Raw genomic sequence first — 25,326 nt, forward strand, 5'->3', positions numbered from 1 at the left:
GGCAAGTAGGGGCCCTGGGTAGGAAAGGGACGTTCCCAAAACTTGCAATATTTTCAGTAAACAAAGGCATGAGAGAATAAAGCTGTTTAGGGAACCCTAAGAAGTTCATGAATAAATTGAAAGGTGTTTGTAGTGACATGATGGAAGATAAGGTTGAGAAAATGGGAAGGGGTGGTTATAGAGGAATTTATATGCCAAGTAAAGGAGATTGGACTTCATTAAAGGCCATGATGAGCCATTATGTTATTCTAAGCAGGAGAGTAAGCAGCTCACTCTAAAAGCAATGTGGAGAATAAACTGCAGGAAGGACCACAAATATAAAAACCAATGGAGTGGCTCTCACAGTAATCCAGGCCATAAATTATGAGCCCCAGATTAAGGCAACAGGGACAGAGAAGGATCAGCAAAGTCTCAAAAAAATGCAGGGAACAGAAATAATAGGAGAGGGGAAAAAAGAAGTAATAGGAGACTATATCAAGGAAGGATGAGTGAGGAGGCAAGGAGGACGAGGACAGGAGGATGGCCATTAAGAGCAACAGAATGAATAGAAGTTTAGTTTTGAACCTACTGGATTTGGGATCTACTTGTGGTACATCTAGAGAGAAGTATCAAGCATACAGTAGAATGCATGGTTCTGGGATTCAGGAATATAGGCTAGAGATACAGATTTCAGAAATCACCAGCACAAGCAATAACTAACCCTTAAATGTGGAAATGTGAGGACTTTCACCTAAGACTATGGTTGGATAGGTACAGGGATAAGAGAAGACAACAGATAGGACTGGGATAGAATATCCATTGTAAAAAATATGTGGGATGGAGGAGGATCTGGAAATCCAGAGGGGTGGACTTTGAAGGACAGAGTACTTAACAGCTACAATATTACAAAAGAGTTTAGGTAAGTTAGAAATTAGAGTCTTCATTAAGTTTTTTTTTAAATATTTTATTTATTTATTTGACAGACAGAGATCACAAGTAGGCAGAGAGCAGGCAGAGAGAGAGGAGGAAGCAGGCTCCCTGCTGAGCAGCAAGCACAATGCGATGCGGGGCTCAATCCCAGGACCCTGAGATCATGACCTGAGCCGAAGGCAGAGGCTTAACCCACTGAGCCACCCAGGAGCCTTCCCCCCATTAAGTTTTTTAAATTAAATCAGTACCTGTGGAGTACTAGAGACAGAAATCAAACTCAGCCCACCAAGGAACAAATAAAGGTGAGAACTCAAAGGCTGGGTAGGTCCCTAAGCCAGCTGCACCCAGCATCACCCAAGGGACATTTTTTTTTTTTTAAGATTTTATTTATTTATTTGACAGAGAACACAAATAGGCAGAGAGGCAGGCAGAGAGAGAGAGAGAGAAGCAGGCTCTGCACTGAGCAGAGAGCCCAATGCGGGGCTCGATCCCAGGACCCTGGGATCGTGACCCGAGCCGAAGGCAGAGGCTTTAACCCACTGAGCCACCCAGGCGCCCCTAAGGGACATTTTTAAAGACAAGAGATTCTTTGGTTCAGGTGATTGCTACCAGTTGGTCCATAGACCAGCATTTGGGAACCAAATGTGGTAGAGAGGCTTTTGAGCAGTTAAGCCAGGATATTTGGCAGGGAGGAGTTGAAAGCAAACCAGAACAGAGGGAGACATTTTGTTTTTAAGAGAACTGAGTAGGGTTATATCCCAAGAGACAGAATGGTTGGGGGGCAGGAAAGTAACAAGAAAAAAGGGAGCTTAACGGATGGAGCAGGAAGGTTGCTGAGGAGATGGAAGGGAAGAAGAGATAATAAACACAAGTAGAAGAATCCATCGTAGCAATGAACACAAGCACTTTCTTATTCCTCCTGAGATGGGGTGGTGGGTAGAAAGAGCAAAGGAACATATAGAAACAGAAAAATAAAGGTCCTTATGACCTGATGGACTTTTTTCCCCAGAAGGTGAGAGAGGAGATCATGAGCTGAAAAATGAAAGAAGAGGGTAAGAGGGGAGGGGAGGAAGATCTCAGTAATTAGAGGTGGGCCAGGCCTACAGAGTGAAGCACTACACTGAGGGCATTGTTAGAGACCCAGCGGAGAGGGAAGCCCACAATCTGCTGGGGCGAAAAAAGAAAACCCACAAAAGCACGTGTGTTTGCTTTCTCCAGCAATCTCATTCAGAAGGGTTTAGTAAAAATGAAATAATTGAACTAATTCGTGTATAAAATAATTCTTTGCCTTCCACGCACCAGCTTGATAAAATAAAGTCAAATGAGATAGTGTTAAAGCACTTCTCTACACCTATAATTAATTAGGTTAGGACACCCCAAGTCAGTGATTACTACGTGCTGGGCATTGTAGGAAGGCCTTTGCACATATTGTATCCTTTAAGCTTTCTGTTCCATTGCATTATTATTATTACACCCTTTCTACAGATAAGGAAATGGACATTTTTCCTAGTCTATAAAAACAATATTGCAATAAATAATAATAATAATGCAATAAATAATGCAATAAATGTGATTTTACCCTGTAATCCTTCTTAAACTATTAGCCCTGGCTACTACTTGCTTCCTAGAAACAACAAATGTGATTCCTTAAAAAATATGTATATGTATACATCTCTGCATATGCGTACATTCTTTTCTACTGGTTAGTTCCTACTTCACTACATTGCATTAAAACTAACTAACAGGGCCGCCTGTGTGGCTCAGTTGGTTAAGCGTCTGCCTTCAGCTCAGGTCATGATACCAAGGCTCTGAGATTGAGTCCCATGTGGGGCTTCTTGCTCAGCAGGGAACCTGTTTCTCCCTCTACCTGACACTCCCCCTACTTCTGCCCTCTATTCTCTCTCAAATAAATAAATAAAATCTTAAATTAAAAAAAAAAAGACTTTAACAGTGCTTCTCAATGTCTGCATAAAATGCTGTGACCTCCAGTGTTCCAAATAACTATCAGCTTTATGACTTTATAGTTGACTAGAAAAAAGAAGGAAAGATCGGCTGGTTTCCTGCCCTTTCTGAGGTCAAAAGGTTCTGAGTATTAAATGAAAGTATTTATAAACTATATACCACTGTATAATATTATTTTGAGCATAAGTAGATCAAAAACAGAATAAGAAGAATCCAAGAGGTAGGGAGGGTCTCTAACATGGAATAGGAAGATTTTCAGGTTTCAAGTGTGTAGGTATTATGAAAGCCTGGGGAGGGATATCGAATTATTACCTAATCCACCCATGTGATTATGAGGGAAATCATGGTGGAGGTTTACTCCCACAGCACAAAATTCAGATAAAAAGCTTGTTGTGAGGATTTGTGGAAACCTGTGTACTTATCCTGCAAGATCCAGCCAGCAAAGAAAGTGCTTGTAGCTGGTGTGCTGCCTTTGTTTAACTACTTTCTTTCACTCTGATGTTCTAATATTTTAGAGATATTTCCTCTGTTTTATAGATTTCCAGAAAGAGAAGCTAATACACAATCATAAAACCGCATGAGTTGTATTAGTTTCCTATCGTTGCTGTAACAAATAACCACAACTTAATGGCTTCAAATAATATGTTTACTCTAGTCATCTTACAGCTCTGGAAGTCAGAAGTGCAAGACAGTTTCTCTGGGTTAAAATCAAGGTGTCAGGAGGATGACTTTTCTTCTGGAGGCTCCAGGGGAGACTCTTTCTTTACCTTTTCTAGCTTCTAGAGGCCACCTACATTCCTTGGCTCATGGTCCCTTCCTCCATCTTAAAGCCAGCACTGGCAGGCCGGATCTTTCTCCTGCTGCCGTCTCTTCAGTGCTCCATCTCCCGCCTCCCTCTTTCATTGTGATTACAGTGGAGCCACCTGGATAACGAGGGGCTCTCTAGTCGAAGGTAAGTTGATTGGCAACCTTAATTCCACCTGCAAGTGTAATCCCCCGCCTTTGCCAGGTAACATAATATATTCCTCAGTTCCAGGGATTAGAATGTGGAGGGGCAGGAAGGGTCATGACTCTGCCTACTACATGGATTATAATCTAGATTTAAATCAATAAGGATCAGACATAGTATATGCCAGATACTTCATGAAATCTTTGCCTCTTAGCCCTCAGAGGCTTGGCTTTAGAATGTGTGTTGTAGGGGAAGGTGAGGGAGGCCCTCTTTCACTTAGGATTGAAGCAGTGGTTTGATGATAAACTTAGAGCAGGGGAGGTTGACTTGTAGCATTTACTGATTTCTGTGGTGAAAATACTCCCACAATGGTCGGTTTGAAGTTACCAAGATGAAGTCCAGGAGCACACATAAATAACGTCAACATATCCTAGTACAGGAAATAAAAGTTTGGTGGAGTATCCAAGCGCCCTTTCCAAATTTCCCCTTGACTTATAGGACTGACTCGTCCTGAACCCGTCAATGTGACCAGGTGCTAAAGAGCCAGCTGCCTTTCACACCCTTGTGCTTATTAAAAATCAAAGACCACTCACACATGCTAGCAGGGAATACAGTTTACTCTCCCCTCGCTCACATACAGGTTGTGACTAATTAAAGACCCGTGTTCCGTGGTGACTCCCCCTGGGAGAGGGAAAACTGAAGGGCAAGGGGGGTTAAGACCACAGACCAAGCTAGGGACTCTCGGGTGGCAGTAGGCTGCTTGGTTTCTACTTGACCCAGAGTTCCTGGACAATAGCCATTTGCCTGGGGAGGAGGGTGGTACTTTGCAGGCTGCTGTCCACATGTGTGTCTGCTGTGCACTTTAAGGAATCAGTGCTCCATAAGTACTGCCATTATTGCTTCCCTTGGCCATTTCCACACTGGCAATGTGAAGGATGCCATTTCTAGAGGGCTAATGTCCATTCTTCTTTTATCTGACACAAGCTACTAGATAGGCTCACACTCAGTAGGACAAGCCACAGATTTATATTCAACAGGAAGAACTAGGTCCTGGTGGCAGCACAGGGCAATTAACCAGAGAAATCAAGTCTGTGGAAGGACCAGGGTAGGCTGCTCCTACCTTGTTAGGAAGCTTATATTAATGCCCCTCAACTTTTCTGTGCACAAGAATCAACTGGGGAGCTTATTAAAATGCAGGTTCTGGTTCAAAAGGTCTCAGGTGGGGTCTCAAAATTCTGCATTTCTGACAAGTGATGCCAATGCTGCTGGTTTAAGGAACACATTTTGAACGGGAACGACCAACATATCCATGTTCTCTCCCCATCTTTCACTTTTGGATAAAATTATGCCAATAATCATTACAGTTATCACATTAGAAAAGCCAACCCAATTAAGATTTCTGTAGTTAATGATTGCAATACATCTAGTGTTATGGTACAACTTGGAAAGAGGAAAATGTTGCTTTTACTCAACGTGAAAGAAAGCCACGTTGGCCACGAACATTTCTGAATAGTGTACATTATTTGACCCTGGGAAGAAATGAGCTATTAATAACCCAAAAGCCAGCCAATTATGGTATTAAATGACCACTAATACATGGCTCTTAGAAGAAGAAGTTGCAACATAATAATTCTTTAGGATCTGCAAGCCTCTTAATTCAATTCCTGGTGATGACTGGATGATTTTCTTAGTTCCATCTAAAATGCAGACAGATTGGGACGCCTGGGTGGCTCAGTTGGTTGGACGACTGCCTTTGGCTCAGGTCATGATCCTGGAGTCCCGGGATCGAGTCCCGCATCGGGCTCCCGGCTCCGCGGGGAGTCTGCTTCTCTCGCTGACCTTCTCCTCACTCATGCTCTCTCTCACTGTCTCTCTCTCAAATAAATAAATAAAAATCTTTAAAAAAAAATAAAATAAAATGCAGACAGACTACGTAAAAATAGGACACCTCTTCTACAATCACAAGACCAAAGTATGAGGCTTCCTTTGAATAAAAAGAAACGAGAGGGAGGAATTGGATGAAAAAGGATGGGGAATAGAGAAGTAGAAAGACCAATAAAAAATGCATTAAAGGTTAAAAACAAATTATTGTAATAAAAATCTTTTCAGGGAAGGTATAGTAGCTGATCAATTGGAAACAGATTGCCAAATCAAATTTTGTAAGCAGAAGTTCTTACACTCTTTTGTCTTACACCTCCAGCATTACATTAGAGTTCCTCCCATAGAAGTCCAGTCTAATCTCCGCACCAGCACCCACATCTCCCTCTACAGATGCTCCCAGCCATGAGAGAATGGGATGAGGTAGGGCTTAGTTTAGGGGCATGGCAGGGAGCTGCCCAAGATCATACAACATAACTGAATACCTTATAAGAAAGGTGTCTGCTTATCAGCGAAGTGGACAGCAGAAAAGACTCATACACTCGCATGTGTTTTATAAGCCATCACCTTCTGGCTTCATTAACTCCAACTGGCAAAAACATCTATTGCTTGGTAACCAGGCTTAAATTTTGACCAACACTTGGTCTTTAAATTTTTTTTTAAAGATTTTACCTATTTATTTGACAGAGAGAGGGCGAGAGAGTGAACATGGGGGCAGGGGGAGCAGGAGGCAGAGGAAGAGGAAGAAGCAGATTCCCTGATGAGCAAGGAGCCCAACATGGGACTTGACCCCAGGACCCTGGGATCATGACCTGAGCCGAAGGCAGATGCTTAACAGCTGAGCCACCCATGTGCCCCCAACACTCAGTCTAAAAGAAAAAAAGAAAGGAAGGAGGGAGAGAGAAAGAGATAGGCAGACAGATAGGCAGGCAGACAGACAGCAAGAATAGGAATGGTGTTTCCATGACTTAAACTTGCAGCAGATGCCACTCTCAGTGGGAAGTATCATGAACCAATGTCCATGCCTCCCATATCAAAACCTACTACAGCTCAGGACTTTGCAGGGAATGGGAAAAGGAAGAGAGGTGAGGGTAGAACAACACGACATTCTTGTTCTTCTGCAGCAGAAAAGCATTTTTAAGAGATTTTTTCGCCAAACCCCAGAAAGAGTATCAAAACTAAAAACATCACTTTCACTCTGAGGTTTAGCATAGATCCTATTAGTAATACTGAAATACAAACGCACACTTTTTCTTTTAACAGGAAGAGACCTATGCTCACCTATTGAATTCTTACCCCAGAAAATTCCAAATTTAGATATAAAAATGGCAGTGCACTGACTGCTGTTGTTACTAACTGCTTTGTCTTCTGGCCAAATACACAGCCCCTACCTGGATTGCTTGCTTGGAAGGTGAGAGCATGTGGTCACTAAGAACTCTAGCTCTAAGGCCAGTCAGGCCAGTCTGCCGGATTTGAATCCTACTTGTTCTGTTTACTGGCCATGAGCCCTTGGGCAAGTTATCCATCCTCTCTGCCAGTTTCCTCATTTGTAAACTTATGTAATAGGAATAACATATACTCATAAAGTTATTGTGAGAATTAAATGAATTTGTATATGGGCAGTGTGGAGAAGAGAACCTGGCGAGCAATAAGCCTTCCATAAATGGCAGCTCATCATCCTTTCTACCATCTTACCTTCTCTCTCTGAATTGCCTTCATTTTTTGCATTTTGGCTTCTTCTGCTTCCTTCTTGATTCTTACAGATTCTTCTCTTTTTAGCTAAATTGTATTGAAATTACAGAGGACAAAAAACAGTTACTATTTTTCAGTCTGAACCTCTGGAACACAAAATCATGATGAAAGGCAAATTATAGTATTGTTTGGGCTATACCTCGCCATGATTATAGGCTGGTGCTTCCAACTACTTAGATCACAGAGAATGGTCAGGCTGCATCCCCTGCCCGTGAAATTAATCTCTTGTGTTTCTTCCTTGGTCTCTGTCTGTCGTCCCACCCCTCACACAGGTTGCGGGGAGGAAAGATCAGATAATATTTCCATATTATAAAACTCATAAAGCTCATTATTTAAAAAAAAAAGTCATTGGCATCTTAAATCTTTCTACATTACTTTCAGGACTGGTATTGGGTAAACAAATCCATGTTCTTGGAATAAAACATAAAAAAACAGGGATGCCTGGGTGGCTCAGTTGGTTAAACAACTGCCTTCGGCTCAGGTCCTGATCCTGAAGTCCTGGGATCGAGTCCTGCATTGGGTCCCCTGCTCAGCAGGGAGTCTGCTTCTCCCTCTGACCCTCTCCCCTCTCATGCTCTCTCTCTCACTCTCTCTGTCTCTCAAATAAATCTTTAAATCTTTAAAAATAAAATAAATAAAATAAATCTTAAAATCTTTTAAAAAAATATTCAAAACATGGTGGAGTTAAGCTATAAACAACAAATCCCTTTATCAAGGGTCCTGCTGGCTGATACCTGTGGCTTGGATAAGAATTCTAGATATTTTTCTCTTCACTTCTCACTTCTTGATTTCTTTGATTGTGAGAGTTTCCTCCTGCAATCAACTTTAAGGTTTTGTTTTTGGTAAAGGTACTGTATTGTTCCATGGTTATCAAAAGTGCTGGTACTCAAATTCCTTGCCAAAATTAAACTAAAAGAGATGGAATCTGACCTTTTGCTGGTATTTAGATTGCATCAGTTGGAGTTGCTGTTTCTGTCTGACTTCAGCCTCTGATTGGCTTCCACCTATGGGGAAAAAAGTCACAAAGGTGAAACACGAATATTAAGCTAAAATGTCAGCCTTCAAAGACTAATTAATACATGATAAGTCTACAGCGTGAATTTCTTTAACATTTCCATGTCCCTGGAAATAAGGACATAACCAGTTTTCTTACTAAGACATTAGAGAATGGTAATCTCTTAAAAGAGAAACAGAGCTGCTCAGCCTATGGTGCCAAATTCCTGAAAGAAGAGGACATTCCCACCAAGGTTTTAAGTCATATATGTATTCAAGTCTTCACTTATACTGAAATTACATCTGAAGGCCCATGCTAAATAATAAGAAATAGTGCCTACCTTAGAAATTCTAGAACATTCGTCCTGCTTGAGTACGACCATTCCTTAACCTACTAAGGATGATGACCAGTGATGCTTTGTTTTTCTTTTTCTGACTCTACTGCCCCATATTCTAGTAGCAAAGTACAGGAAATCCTCAGGGGTCTTGCCACTAGGCAAATACATAGTCTTTATAATCCAGTTTTTAAAACTATAATGGGAATATTTTAGTTAGTAATTGATTATCAATCCATACTATTATTATTGTTTCTTTAGCTATTCAAGAGAAAAAATATAGATATTAGATTATCTGCCTGTTCTCTCCTAAACCTCAAATAATTTAGGGACAGAAATCCTTGCAGCTTGACAATCATCTAAGAATTGCTGCTAAGGGATTTTTTAGTGTTTATGAAAGCTTGGCATGTGTATTATAAAGATTCCTTTGAAATAATTCTCTGGTGCTTTGGTCACTAAAAGTGTCAGTTCTCTGCAAGATTCATTCACACAGAAGAAGCATTAAAACAATTTGCATTCACTGTAGTTTTTGTAATTGAACTGATAAAAACACCATAGAGACATTTCTTCTGAGTCCCAAAAGATATATAAGGTCTATTTGGTTTGGGCCCTTCAGTCTCTGTTGTGGGGGACTGGGGAATGGGAAAGAAACAGCAAGGGCTATTGAAGCTTTTATCTAACGTTACAACCACCGTCAGCCTCTCCCAGAGCTATTCCAATATTTTAAACAGTAGAGGAATAGGGGAGGAGTTGATGCCCAAGTCAGATGCCTAAGAATTTGAAGGTTTTGTTCAAAACTCGTCTCAAAGTTTGATACATCTAGACTTTTTTTTAAAAAACCCAGCCTCCTTCCATGCATATAGCCTTGATCATTCCTAGATATATCATTAACAGAAAGCGGCAGTGAGACTCACATTGCCTAAGGCCCCCAGATAATAGACACCAACTGCTACAGATTCTAAAGTGAGGGACCTGGCTCTCTGCAGGGGGGTAACTGAAAAACAGTTTGGAGAAACTTAACTAGCAACTGCCTTCAGCCTATAAAAGAGGTTGGATAGGTCAAAGGGAGGTAGAAATCAGAGGAAAGAGGTTTTTCTGAGTTCCACTTTGTCTGTGTGTGTATTTGGGGAAGAAGGAATATTCACACCAAGACAAGCAAGAAAGGTTTAATGGAAATCACTTGGGGAACTCAATCTGCATCTCCAAGAGATTGAAGTACCTAGTTGCCCTATACCTAGAAAAGTCAAAGCCTACATGCACCTTGCTGCTGTTAGGTGGCTCCTTAGGTCATCAAGAAGAGGTGGCTACATTGCAAATGGTCTGCAGTCCCAGAGTTTGGGGGAAGAAAGGATGCACAAGTGTTTCCTAGAGACCACCAATCTAAAACCTTCTTAAAGGACTTGCCCACGTGGGCCACCTGGAGGAATAATGGAGCCCTACAAAGACAGTCTCCCTACTAAGAGCCAATGGTGAAGCCAAGCACACCAGCAGGAAAGCATGCCATGTCTATCAGGGAAATCCAGGTGAGAGATAGATGGCAGGCAAAGGGGCTCTGAAGAACCCCAAGAACCCCAAGGGTGAGAATCCCAGTAAGGATTCACCAAGACATTCAGAAACCAGGATCTGTACAGTACACATACTACCTCTCATCTCTCTCTCTCCTCCTTTGACCCAGGAGGGGTCAGAATCTGGGAACACAGGAGTCAATAGAGGAAAATTCAGCCATGTCCTGTTTCCTTTGCTAGTTTTCTACCCAGAATAGTCCTAGGCTGGAGCAGCGAAGAAGCTTTAATCTCCATTAGTAACAATTTTTACTACTACCTAAGACTGAACATTAATTACTAAATGACACTGTTTAATGCCTAGAATTAGCTGGACAGCTTTCATTTGAGAAAGACCAATAAGATCTAATTTCATCCAAACAGCATGGGAAAAACTAGTCCCATGCCAGGTTGAGGGGGCCCATTAGTAAGGACAAAATTGTTTCTTGTGGTGCCCCTCAAATGTGGCTTACTCAGCATAAAGGTGACACTTGAGTTTAAACATTTCATTAAATACAGTGGAATGATGGTAATAATACCACTATATTCACCCATTAAACAATTTCCAAATTGGCTTATTTTAACCTACATCCTGGAAAAACTACTTTTCTAAAACTCTTGCAATAAGTAGCCCCTGACTTTAAGGCATTTGTATTCACTAAATCTCTGGGATTGGTGTATCCAGCCCCTTTCAGTTCTCAGATGCTGCCAGAAGAGAAAAGAGAAGAAAGCACGTGAGTGATTCCCCTTAGGTGGCATCCCTGTCGAATGATTCAAACACCAGGCAAAGGCAGCCCACACAATTCTTCACACTGGCATACACTCCGGAGACCCAAAGGTCTCTCTGCCTATACAATGAAAAAACAGGTGGTCTCTTTATACCCACCACCGGGTCCCCAGCTCATTCTCATCTTCCTTTTAGAATTGAATCGCCATTCATTTTTTTTTCCCATTAGCATTCAATACTGCCAGGATTAATATGCATGTGCTAGCTTTTACTCCCATCCTGACCAGTGCTATGACAAGGCATATGCAGCGCCCCAGGTAAGCTTTCTTCAGAGTTGATCATCTAAAAGCCTCTAAATTATTCAGCAATTAAGCCATCACTTTATTCCCACATAACTGTGGCATCATAGGTTTGCTTCTCGCAGAAAATCAGAAACAATAACATACCAGCATACCTAAGAGTTTCAGTTTTAAATGCACTTCCATTCCAAGCAGCATAGTGACCCCAAAACCTGTAACGTGCATCCAAAGACAGGTGTAGGCAAGGCGCTAACAGGATCCCTGGGTGGCCCCTCCCACCCAACTCAGGCACCTGGTTCACTAGCTTACCCAACCGCAGTGGTGCCAGGTTAACGGGCTTCGCTCTATGTTGCTCCTTCCACTTCTCAAGACTCTCCAGCTCTTTCTCAGCAACTAAGCCAGGTGAGAAATGTCAAATCATCAATTATTAGAATGTGAAAAGGAAACAGGTCTCTTGAAAGCCCAAGGAACAAACAGCAGAGGGCAATTAACTACATGCAAGCACAAGTGGACAAAATATCCAGAAAAGGAAGCCACCCCTTGGAGTCACCCTGCCCCCACACCCCCTCACACCCCCTGCCGGCACTTTCTCTCCAAGAAAATAAACTGAAGGTTCAAATTTGAAAAAGAAAAAAAAAAAAAAACCCGAACTCCTACTAAAATAAAGGAGTTTAGTTTTTCCTCTCGTTCTGGCATTTTTAAAACCTTATATCAAACTAAATTTAATTTCCTCTAGAGAATGTGTGCAAAATGAGAACCTCCTTATGTCGATAAGAACTCTTCACACCTAGTAAACATATCTCCAGAGAATCTGATGCCCATACTACCTTTATTTTAAATGTCCCCCATGCTTACTGCAACTAGGAGGAGTGAGGGTTCATGGGTTCCTTGTGCTGGATACCACCAAGCAGAAAGCCGCCTCTCTTGGTGGAGCGGTGCTATTTCCCCAAATATACCCGCTGTGTGACAGCAGGGGGCACCAGAGATACTAACTCCGTTCTTCAGTGCACGTCTGATTCTACCCCTTAGACCTGATTGTCTCAAATGTCAATATATGGTAATTTTTAAACATTAGAGGAAAAAAAAAAAAAAAAAACTTCTGAAACATCCCCAAATTCCAGACCACACTAAGGCTTAAATTCCTGGAAAGCATTTAAATCAAAAGCTTGTAAAATGCCAAAACCTTTAAGGAATCCATTTGTCACCTGCCGGCAGTACCCACAATTACTCTGCATAGTTGTGATTATTGTATTTGGCACTGATGCAGGTGTACCACCTAGGGTGCTACCTGTCTGGCGGAGACCCAAGTCTCTAATTTAGAGACCTGCTTTCTTGTTTTGCTTGTAGACCCATTCTCAGCCAAAATATTAAATTTCTTACCAAGATCTAATGAAAGAGAGCACAGAACATCCAGGCTCGCCCCACAGCTTGACTTGAACAAGCCTCCTAACTTCTTTGTGAACTAGTGGAACTTTAGCTCTCTATTTACCTCTAAGGCATGATGCTGTAACTTTTAATGACAGCATTTATTTTACCGTAAAACTTCAGTCAAATATGTTACACACCCAGTAGGTATAAGGAGCACAAAAATGAGTACGGTGTAGCCCCTTCCCTCAAAGAGATTGTAATCTAGACAAAGAAACTAAGGTTCACCAATAAAAACAGCTGAGGGTACACAGTGATTAAAAAATTCCATTAAGAAGAGATGGGACAAGACAGATCAAGACAGGGACAAATTAGGTCATGGTCCATTTTATATATAATTCCTCTGCTCCACAGGGTTCATAGTCCTGTAAGAGTATCTGTAGTCAGCCCAATTTCCTGGGAACTAGATAGATTTATTGGCAAAAGATGTGGGAAAGTTTAAGCCCAATGGAAATCTGAGATTTATGATTGCACTATGAGTTCTGCTATTAACATAGAGAAACAAATTTAGAAACACTAACAGTAGAATAATTTTAAAAGGCATAATTAAAGCGGTTAAGTTAAAAAAGAAAAAAAACTTGATAAGATCTAGTGATTCTGTGTCTATACAAATGAGAAAATAAAAGTACTATAAACCTAAGTAAACCAATCCTACTCTATTCAGAAGACGGGAAGCATTCTGAATGTTGACTGAATAAATATACGTACTCCTTTTTATCTGATTTCTTCGGTTTTCGTTTGGTACTATCATGGTATATGCACCTGGGCTGGAACGAAGAGAAAAAACATTGATTACCACGAGAAAATACTAATGCACATAAACCTCTAGACATTCTTCCTGCTTATATATTTATGATCCTCACCACCAAATGGGTACCGTGGAAGATAATCTTCTTAAGGCCCAGCTCTGTTCTCTGGGAGCTTAGGATCTAGTTGTCAAAGTAAAACGAACGCATACGACCAAATACGGCAGCCCGTGAAGACGGGCAAGTGACTGCCTCACAGCTGGCTCTTGGTAAACTGTCTTTGTAGGGATCCATTGTTCTTCCAGGTGGCACCTGTGGGCAATTCCCTTTGAAAGGGGTTGAGATGGGCATTCTCTGCCACTGTGACCCACACTGGGGGTACAGAAAACATTCCCACATCCTTTGACCAACTGGAAACACAGGCCGTTTGTAATGCAGCCACCTTCTCTTCAGGACCCTTCTGACTGGCTCTCTGTCCACAATCTTGTGCTTTGGAGCTTTGACTCTTCCAGGCATGCGTCCCTTAGGTCCCTGGTTCTCCTGGAGACACAGGTAGAACATAATCAGAGAAGGATCCCTGAAGCATTTTAATTCGTGGGGTGGGGATCGGGGAAGACTTCACTTAAGGAAAAATACGTAGCACTGAGATACCAGGAAGCTTTTAAGGACAGAAACTTGACTGATCTGTACACACCCAGCCTCTGGCACAATGCCTGGCACGAAGTAGCTGCTTGATGAATGTGGGCTGAACTAAAATGAAATGATGCCACAGACTCAGTCTGTACATCTGTAGAGGTTGGGTGGGTGGGGGGACCTCTTCTTTGAGATGATGCCTGGGGTCCCACAAGAGCACGAATACTTCACAGAGCAGAAATCCAGCGTGGCAACAGACTGCAGCATATGTGTGGATCCAGTTTTAGGGGAAATGCTACAGATAAACCCAATCAGCTTATAAATGTAGGGTTTTGTTTGTTTTTTAAAACGGACACTTAGAATTCTCTCTCTTCAACACTGAATGTACAATTTCAAAGGACAAATTAGCAAAGATTGAACAGCAGAGGCCGAAGTGCTGATTAACAGAAGTCATTTCTTCCTTATCTCATTATTTTCCTAGCTGCAAGACTTCAGCCTGCTTCAAACTGGCTTTAATTTTAGACTTGTAAATGGGGACGTGTAAAACCACCTTTGCATGCAAATGGGGCTGCAAGATGCCCAATTACTTAATGTATATCAGCAGACGTTGCATTTGTAGCCTCACATGCATACGACGTTATGAATACAAAATTAGGAGGTTGCTCCTGGAAATGAATCCCTTGTCCACTGCAAGTTCTTTGTTCACCCTAAGAAAGATTTTTCACTTCTCAATTCCCAGCACTTCATAGGAGCTTGGGAGCTGCAATTCTGTGGGTAATAGCTGCACACTTGAATATGATGCAGGGGTGAACCGTTGTACAGAGTCTTAAAGATGAAACACAAGATACTGGATTTAAACGTCAGCCATGACATGACTACACAGTCCTCGGTGTGCACTAACATTATGGTATAGAGCTTCTTGCCATTCCAGGGATTCGACTCTACAAAGATCAGTCGTTCTCAAACTTTAGCATCCCTCAGAATCACCTGGGGGTTCTTGCTGAAGGGCAGAGTTCCAGATTCAAAAGGTCTGGGGTGGGGTTTGAGAACTTGCATTAACAGTTCCCAGGTGATGTCCATGTTCTTCTTGATCTAGGGACCACACTATGAGATCCATTTATCTAGATCAAGTTATCGTTGAACATTTGGATTTAAGGGAACTTTGGGATTAAATCCCTGTTAAAGACATAGACATTAAATCATCTATCAAAGGTCATGGGGTCAATTAAGTGATGATGCTTAGACTCAAACCCCAGACTTTTGTCTTAGACGTGTTGGGCATCTGCAGCTAACTCTTCAGCTTAACACAGAAAGCATACAATAGTGATTGTCATTTAACTCCACCCTCTTGATAGACTTCCAAAGTAATCTATTTAACTGAGCACCTATTTATGGACTTGTGTTAATGGGCTTTCGAAGAGTGAGGGGAAATATGTAAAAACAGACAGCAACCACTTTAACAGAGCTTAGACCTTAATTTGGAACAATTTATGAAGCCACAGGAGCACAGCACAAGAATGCCCACAGAAGTGTCAAAGTAAGATGATGTTAAGTAGAGATCCAAGGTCAGGGAGAGTCACAGAGGCCCCAGAGGGTTAGAAATTTTCAGAGAAGGATAGCAAGCTGAAGTTTAAAAGACATGATCCAAAATGGCAAAAGAAGTGTTTCTTCGGAGGGACTTTACTAACAGCTGCTTCAAACAGAATTTTCCAAATTCCATAGGCCTCCTGTATGCAAATTTTGTGAAAGATTTAGAAAGAAAAATCAATCCATTTGTAAAAGATCTTACTCTACAATATCTAATCTGGATAAGTTTCAGTCTGATAACAACATACTAGGATCTTTCGTTTTAGGACAAGAACTGCAGTCAATCTATTGCAATACACATAGTCTATAAGGAGCCAGACGCAGGGCAAGACCATGAAAAGAGGGACAGAATTACCCAACCCTAAATTCAGAGCTTTTAAATTGAAAGCATTTTAACATAACCCCAGGCTCAATGACAGAGGTCCCAGTAATAAGTGTTTCATGTTAGAGAATTCCTTAGCAACCATCTCAGCAACACTTTCTTGGCTGAACATATGCCAAATCTGAAACAATAGTCAGAAGAAAGCATGGCAAGTAATGGAGATTCTATTCCTCTTACTTGCTATAGAAGGAGGAGCCTACATCTGAGGATCTACTTTTTTTTTTCTTTAATCATGTGTCAGAAGGTAACACACTGGTAGATCCAAATATTCGTCCCTTCTCTCCTTGCTTTTTCTTGACATGAATAACAAGTATAATTTATTCATGTTTTCAGCCAATTAGTTTCCACCCACAGCAAAGGCCTCTGCTGTTTTAACCTGCATGTCTTCCCTTTCAACAATCTGACTCTCAAAGATGCTGATCTAGACAAGCCCAACCTATCTATATTTAGTATTCTCGGCATTTTCTGATAAAGCAACATTCGAGTCACTGAAATAAATGTATATCTTTGAAAATTAGTTTCCTTAATTACCTCATTGAAATTTAATGAAATATCACAATTTGTAAGATTATTTTCATTTTCCAACAGCACACATCCATGAGAAATACTGAGAGAGAACATATAAAGAATAGCACAAGACAAAGAGGAAAATGTGTTCCTGCACCATAATATATATATGTGTGTATATATATATATATATATATACACACATATATATGTATATATATATATGAAAAATACATTTAAGGAATGTTTTCCTGTGAGGTCTCTCCTGAGCTACACAACTGGTTCTCTCGTGTCCATTCTTGCACAATTTTTATAATGTCTCATCAATAAGCACTCTATGAAAAAATGTTATGCTGAAGTTATGAAAAATATCTTGGCTGGCTAGAAGTATTACATAAATATATCCCCTGGTGTGTACAAACTACAGCAGATGTAATTTAAATTTCTAATTAGGAACAACACTGGTTTGACTGAAAAAGAAACATAGTCAAGAGCAAAAATTCAGAAAGAGGTAGAAGATTAAGTAACAAACAGATCTTTCCAGGCAGAATTATAGACATGTAGTCTACCATCCTACAAAAAAAATTAGTTTCAGATTTTCATAGTTCAAGAAAATCTTAACCTTGCGTGAACTTGAAAAAACAAGGATTTTTTTGGTTAATCAAAAGCACTGGATAGAGAATTATTTTCTAGCTATGTCTTTCCACACTGGTTTTTGTCTTATGACCTTAATATGAGCATCTGAAGTTTACTGTTTTTAGCCAAAATGAATCAAAACTTTTGAGCCATTCAGGTTGCCAAAAGTTCTTTTTTAAATAGACCACATTTCCTAGAAAAACAAAAACAGACAAGATCAGGCTGAGCAAATCATCCTTAACCACTAAACCTGTTCCACCAACCCTGATCCAGCACTCCACAACTCAAGTGTAGAAGGGCTCATGAATTCTTTGGTCTCAGAACCTGCAGAGCCCAAAACATTGTGTACCCATCCAAGAGGCTGATGTGAAGCAGGTCAGTTTTTAATTCACAGCTTCTGTTGGACAGTTCAGTAGATCCCCAGAGGGCTGAACAGAAACCCAGTGGAAAAGATAAACAAGAGATCACAGGTCATCAGCACCTTCGTTCATAGGATAACTTCATGGAAAGTCAAAAGAGGTATATACATGCACACATCTATCCATCCCAGCACGCCTATGTAGGCTCATGACTTAATGAGATGTGGTAAATTTATGCAAATTAGAAAAATGTGTCCCTTCTTTCAGGTGGAGGTAACCATACACTAGGCCACACAGTTTGGTATATATTTCAGCTCCAAATTATTACCTTAGCCAGGCAAGTTTGTATGGTTACCAACCTGCACAACCATACAGGGTAGACCTTAAAGATGTCACACTTCATCACGTAAAACACTATCTATACACATAAATGATAAAAGCTGTGAGGATAGCAAGAAGGATTCACTCTAAGGATACAAAGAATATATATGAAACATAGTATTATGGAGACCATCTTTAAAAGGCCAAAAACCAATGATGGGAGTAGAGATGAGTGGGGACCAATTGTTAGGTATACAAGCAAAAATGCATAAGTTGCTTCCTCAGTAAAAATAACCACAAGGAATACCTATTTTCAGAACATAGAGATATCACATCTGGGATTTCTTTTGAGCCTACTTCCAAACTAACCTTAACCTAACAAGCTAACCTTAGCCTACTAGTGAGCTATTACTCACTAGTATCACTATTAGTGTATATCACCATATTACTCTTAGTATTACTATTCACAGATGCTGGCAAAAGACCCGAGATTCCTGGGTCAGAGACTAGTAAGATTTTATTACTCATGCCACAGCACAGAGCCTGAGCATCAGCATATTTATGTCTATTCTCTCTGGCTCCAACTCTTTTGTGGGCAACACGACAGATGCTGCACATGCAGTGTGTTTGCATGGCAGGTGAGGAACACAGCAGAGCAATCTACCATTTTTGCAACAGACGGTAAGCAAGACTGGTTTCCGTTCTGGGGAGAGCTTACCTCATCTCTCAACATTCCCAGCTACATAGCAACCTTGAGGAATAGTCCAGATGAAAAAATGGTCTGGTGTGGTGCCTTGGCACACCCCTCAAGACATATAAGGGTGGAAGAGGCCCAAGCAGGGCTGCCTTTTCCAACAAGAGAATATTCAGGATAAATGCTCTTTTAAGAATGGCTTTGTGATAAGGAAATTTGCATTTGCATGAAAACCACGTATTTACCAAATGGTTGTACATTTTCTATTATTATTATTATTATTAATAGACTAAGATCTGGTTATGTCCCCGTGTTTTAAGCATTGCTCCTCAAGATTATAACTTAAAAGACAAAACCAGAAATGCAAGACATGAGGGATTTAGGTCTAAATTTCTGCATAGAACATTTTAAAAAATTCATTTTTTATTTGATCCTGAAAGAAACATGCTTATAGATGAAAATGTACAAAAATATATTTTTAAATATTGAAAAGTCACTCATAATCCTACCCCTCAGAAATCACAATTGCTGTTTTTTGGTGTGTGTGTGTGTTTTGTTTTTTTTTTTAAGATTTTATTTATTTATTTGACAGAGAGAAAGCCAAGCAGAGGGAGCAGCAGGCAGAGGGAGAGGAAGAAGCAGGCTCCCTTCAGAGCAGGGATCCTGAGGCAGGCTTGATCCCAGGACCCTGGGATCATGACCTGAGCTGAAGGCAGATACTTAACCAACTGAGCCACCCCCAGTTACTTTTATTTGAGTGAATTTCGGTCCAATCTATATTCTGTACCTATTACTACACAGCTACAATCATATCTTAAGTCCAATTTTATGTCTTCAGTTATAAATGGTTTTCCCAACTATTCATGTAACAAGCTTAATTTTAAATGGCTACGTAATACTTCACAACATGATGCAGCATAATACAACCTCTCACTTAACTATTTCGGTTGTTTGAGTTGTTCACTATTACAAATAATCCTGCAGGATATAGAAAGCATAAAAATAAAGCTTTGCACACAATCTTATCCAGAAGATAACTCTAATAGTCCTCTAAAATCAATACTCTGAACAGTAATGTGGACTATATTTAAATTTTTCTTCCTTACATATCCCATTTGCATTTCTGAAATCCCAGAAACAGTTTGATGAATGATTAATGTCTGCTCTTATTTTTGACTCTCCTCAATTCTCAAACTAGGAAAAATGCTGGCTCTATCCAACCATTCATTTTCACCTTCTCCTCCTAATGGCACCTTTATACTGTTCAGATTGACAGTGCACCCAATCAAGAGACTATCATCCACAACCTTTTTTATAGCTAGGTATGACCCCGTTATTAAGTTTGGGAAATTGAAATGTAAGTGGAAGCTATTGAGAAGGATTTCTAGGAAATCTCCCTCAAATGGAGACAAACAAGAAATGGCTTTTCTGTTGCATTCCACTTCTGGAAGACTGAAGTGGTAGCTGGTGCTGAAGCAACTATCTTGGTCAATGAGGCATTGAATGCAGAAGACATGCATCAGAAATGGCAGAACAGGGGCGCCTGGGTGGCTCAGTGGGTTGGGCCTCTGCCTTCGGCTCAGGTCATGATCCCAGGGTCCTGGGATCGAGCCCCGCATCGGGCTCTCTGCTCAGCAGCGAGCCTGCTTCCCTTCCTCTCTCTCTCTCTGCCTGCCTCTCTGCCTACTTCTGATCTCTGTCTATCAAATAAATAAATAAAATCTTTAAAAAAAAAAAAAAAAAAGAAATGGCAGAACAGAAGGACAAAAGCTATCTGGTGCCCTGTGACTATAAAACCACTGTATTAGTAGTAATCTGTTACCAAGCTGCCTGTTTTGTTTTTTTTTTTAAGATTTTATTTATTTATTTGACAGAGAATGAGATCACAAGTAGGCAGAGAGGCAGGCAGAGAGAGAGGGGGAAGCAGGCTCCCTGCTGAGCAGAGAGCCCGATGCAGGGCTCAATCCCAGGATGCCAAGATCATGACTGGAGCCAAAGGCAGAGGCTTAACACACTGAGCCACCCAGGCACCCCACCAAGTTGCCTGGTTTTAAACCTTAATTCTGTTACTTTCTAACTACAATTTTGAGCAACTTACTAAGTTTTTCTATTTTTTCACCTGTGAAATGGGGATAACAGCTATGTATGTCTTAGAGTACAGATATAAAGTCCTTAGAAGAATGCTAGATGATAAATGTTCTATTATGGTTGCCTGCTATTTTTATCAACCCTAGACTAACTACCCTCACTTATTTCATAGGTGAGAAACAAATAAAGCCATCTATGCTTAACATACCTATTATATGTAATTATAATATAAGAATTATGTATAACATATATATGATCCCTCTTTCACCATATGTAATATAACCTAACCCTAAATCACAGTACATCTCCTTTTTCATGCTGTGACTGAATTTCTTCTTTGCTCCATCTTCCACAATGTACGTGGTTTAGTTTTTCTAATTGTCTTTTTACAACCCTGTTTCTCACATTTGTCTCTAACATCTGTATCCTAGTTCCTGATCCTTTTCTTTGATCTGTGTCTTAGGAGTAATAAGAACCACTGCATGAAACAAAGTGTTGTTGATAAATAGCTCATTAAAGATTAGCAAATAGTCTTCTGTAAAAGATAGCATGGTTCTGAGCCCAGGTTTTTTCCCCAAATTATTTATTGAGCTATAATATACTTAGGACAAACTGTACATATCTTAAGCACACAGCTCTATGACAAACTTCCTTTTAATTTCTCCAGATTCCAAAAGAATAAAGGAAAAAAAGAGAGAGGCATAATGAACTTTAGAATATAATCTGAAATTACTTTTTCCCCAATTTTTTATCTTAAATTTTAAGCCTATAAGTAAAATTAAAATATTAATAAAATGAAAACTCATATACTATTTATCTATATTTACCAATTGCTCATGGTTGGCCACATTTCTTTCACTTTCCTTGTCTTTATTTTTTTCTGAATCATATGAAAGTAAGCTGCAGAGTCAGTAACATAACCCTGAATACCTCAGCATGTATCTCCTAAGAACAAAAACATTCCCCTACTTACAGGTTGAAAAAAAAAAAAAAAACTATCACACCCAAGGGAATTACTATTAATATAATATTTACTCTATATTCAAATTTCTAAGTTGTTCCAATGTTCAGAATATTTTTCCCTACCCCCCACCACATCCAATCACAGATCACAATGCCTGTTGTTTGATACGTCTCTATAGTGGATCCAGGATCATCTCCTTGACTTTTTCCTGCCTTTCGTGACTAACATTTCTAAAGAGTCCAGGTGTGGTGGTTGATTTTCTGTGTCAGCTTGCCCTACCAACAGGATACCCTGGTATCTAGCTAACGGTGATTTCTGGGTGCATCTGTGGGAATGTTTCAGAAAAAGGGAAGCATTGGAATCCATGGTCTGAGTAAAGCAAGTGGCCCTTCCTGTTGTGGTTGGGCATCATGCAATCCACTGAGGGCCTCAACAGAACAAGGAAGGCAGAGGAAGGTTGAAACCAGTCTTGACCTGATTGGCTGAGCTGAGACATCAATGTTCTGCCCTTGGTACTCCTGGTCCTTGGGCCTTCACACTTAGAAGGGAATGTACACCATAGGCTCTCCTGCTTTCAGGATTTGGAGCTACACACTGGCTTTCCTAGGTCTCCAGCTTGCAGATGAGAGATGATGGGACTTCTCAGCCTTCACAATTATGGGACTCAATACCTTTTAGCCTTATAATAAATTTCTTTATATATATATATGAAATAATCTTATATATAAAAATATGTATAATATACATTATATATTTATATAATTCTTAAATGTTTTATAACATATATTATAAAATATTATATATAATGTTTATTATAATAATCTCTTCATAATATGAACATATCTTCTCCTGCCTGTCACCTTCTATTGGCAATAGAAATCAAAAAGCATAATGGCCCTAAGACTTTCTACTTGGCATAAAGAATCAAAGATCACAACTTAACACTTTAAATATAAAGATGTCTTCATATCAGACTATTTGAAGTGTTCATTTCTAAGGATTATAATTGCAGGGGACTTTTACTGTCTATATTATTTTTGTAATGTTTCAGTTTTTATAACAAGCAGATATAACTTTACTTTTACAATCAGGGGGAAATATTCCAAAGATTTCTTTTAATGAGGAAATATTTAATATAAAGACTTTAAGCAGGGGCTCATATTTTCTTACAAGAGATTAGGTAGCTCAGGATTTCCATTCTCTGATGCCACAGTAAAACAAACACGGGGCCATACTAGCCCTTGAGGTTTTGTTTTTGTTTTTGTTTTAAGATTTTACTTATTTGACAGAGAGATCACAAGTAGGCAGAGAGGCAGGCAGAGAGAGAGGGGGAAGCAGGCTCCCCACCAAGCAGAGAGTCCAATGGGGGGCTTGATCCCACGACCCTGGGATCATGACCTGAGCCTGAGAGGAAGGCAGAGGCTTAACCCACTGAGCCAGGAAGGCACCCCAAAACAAACACTGGGCCATACTAGCCCTTGAGTTTTAATGATGATAAATGCCTTTAGTTTTTCTATAAGACTTTAATGGATTGCCTTTTAAGTGTTCATATTTGGGGGGGAAATTACAAACATTACAGAACAAAGGAAGATCATCATTAGCTGATTCTCTGATACAGAACACCCTTCAAATGCAGTCTTCTCCCTTTGATGATTTTTTTTCCTGTTAAGCTTTTGTTTCAGATTCAAATAGACTCTGAATAGATGCAATTAACCTTAACAATATGTATAACCTTATAGCACTCTACTGACTTTGAAATAAATAACCTTACTGTGTAATTGAACTAAGTTTCTTTCTTCTCATTTCTGCTATGCTTCTAATGATTATTATAGGTATTATGTGTTTTCATGCTTTCATCATCCCGTTGATTTATTGTTTCACTGTTTCAGCTGTCAAAGGCTTTTTGAGAAATGCCCACTCGTTTTTGATATTGTATTTGAGCAAAAATGATTGCTCCCTAAGACTTGGCAGACTGCAAATGCATTCCATACGGAGGAGTGAACTCTACTGCAGAAAAGTTGGAAATTCATTCTAAACAGAACCATAATTTCTATCCTCCTGTATAAACAGGAAGGTAAATTGGATCTAAGCAAACCAAAATGTCTTTTCTTTCCATCCACTTCAGCAATCTCTTCCGCCATGCACAGAACTATGTTTTCACACCACACAGGTAATCCACTAACGGGTCATGAAACCAATATATTGGGTTTATTTTTAATGAACGAGAGTAGAAAATGTCAGCATGCATCACATACAGTAAGGGTGAGAGTTGTGAATTTTTTTTCACCTGTATATAAGCTCATATAGACCCACACATATCCTAGATCATGAATATCAAATGAATTGCTTACTCTGGCCTATGTTCAGAAGTCTGAAAGACCACCAGAAGGCAGGATTTGTTTAGGTTGCTCATAACCAGGGATGATGAGAGAATTGTCTGAATGCAAGCCCGCCAAACTGTCATTTAAGAAAAGCAGCCCAGGGACGCCTGGGTGGCTAAGTCATAAGCCGCTGCCTTCGGCTCAGGTCCTGATCCCAGGATCCTGGGATCGAGTCCTGCATCGGGATCCTTGCTCGGCGGGAAGCCTGCTTCTCCCTCTTCCATTCCCCCTGCTTGTGTTCCCTGTCTTGCTGTGTCTCTCTCTGTCAAATAAATAAATAAAATCTTCAAAAGAAAAGAAAAGCAGCAGAGACAAGAGAGTCCCCACAGAAACTGGACTCTTACAAATGACTTCTCTATCCAAAGACTTTTAAAGGTATAATGTCACATTACTGTTTCTATAGTTTCGCTCCCTTTAGCCTATGGAATTTCTATTTTCTTGATGTGAAAATATGACGATTGATGGGAACTTAGCCAGATGTACACCACTTCCTCCTCCAACTCCATCTCATGTTCAGAATCTAGACTTTGCTGGATAGACTCAGGTTGGAGTGCTGGTTCTATCATTAAAAAAAAAAAAAAGCCATGAGACCTTAGGAAATCATTTAATCAAGACTCAGTTTCTTCATCTGTAAAGTGGCAAAGTGTTTATTGTGACGAGAAAAAGGAATTATATGACATGTGTAGTATGAGGTCTAGCACATGGTTAAGAGTCCAAGATATAGGAGTTCAAGCTATTGATTGTTACTTTGGTTTTATTCTCTCTGGGTACCCAGTTTGATTATTCTAGGTCACAAGTAATTTACTTTAAGATAACTATAGTATTCACGTGCTCTGCCACATTTTTCATTCAAAAATAAGTCAAATAGGCAGAGTTCTACCGATCAGGTTGCTAGGAGAATACAGTGATCATTTAGACGCTTAACAAGATTTTCGAGCCATATAATTATCATTAAGAGTTAAACACTATCTGTTGTTTTACAAACTTTCTGAATGCTTGTGAACCTTGTCTGAAGATTGAGTTATAGTCATCTAACAAATAGCCATGTATATTAAGCTGTCAAGATTATCCATCAGAATCAATCATAGATTTTCTCTTCCTGTGTACTATTATTTCATAGCACTAAAAGGAATTTCATTATTATTTAGCTCTCCATCCCCAGGGAGAAGTAATAGCCTAATGCTTTCATGCCATTTAACATCTTTAGGCAAAAACTTATTTTCTCACACTCATGTGAGGATTCAGCAGAGAAATCTGG

At 40.0% G+C, this 25,326-nt stretch overlaps 1 protein-coding gene across 2 annotated transcripts in view; it reads right to left on the bottom strand.

Moving 5' to 3' along the window:
* EPSTI1 (epithelial stromal interaction 1) overlaps positions 1-25,326 on the bottom strand; it is an 85,519-nt gene that overhangs the window by 54,708 nt on the left and 5,485 nt on the right. Inside the window, exons 2-5 of one of the 2 annotated variants that reach the window (XM_032873959.1) lie at positions 13,479-13,537; positions 11,655-11,738; positions 8,381-8,454; positions 7,394-7,477 (exon numbers count right to left, since the gene is read on the bottom strand). In XM_032873959.1, coding sequence (XP_032729850.1) covers positions 7,394-7,477; positions 8,381-8,454; positions 11,655-11,738; positions 13,479-13,537 — 301 coding nt within the window. The remainder of the gene's footprint in view (positions 1-7,393; positions 7,478-8,380; positions 8,455-11,654; positions 11,739-13,478; positions 13,538-25,326) is intronic. The other variant, XM_032873960.1, reaches the window with a different exon arrangement.

Source organism: Lontra canadensis, unplaced genomic scaffold (assembly GCF_010015895.1).
Source record: "Lontra canadensis isolate GAN:19392208 unplaced genomic scaffold, GSC_riverotter_1.0 scaffold51, whole genome shotgun sequence".
NCBI lineage: Eukaryota > Metazoa > Chordata > Mammalia > Carnivora > Mustelidae > Lontra > Lontra canadensis.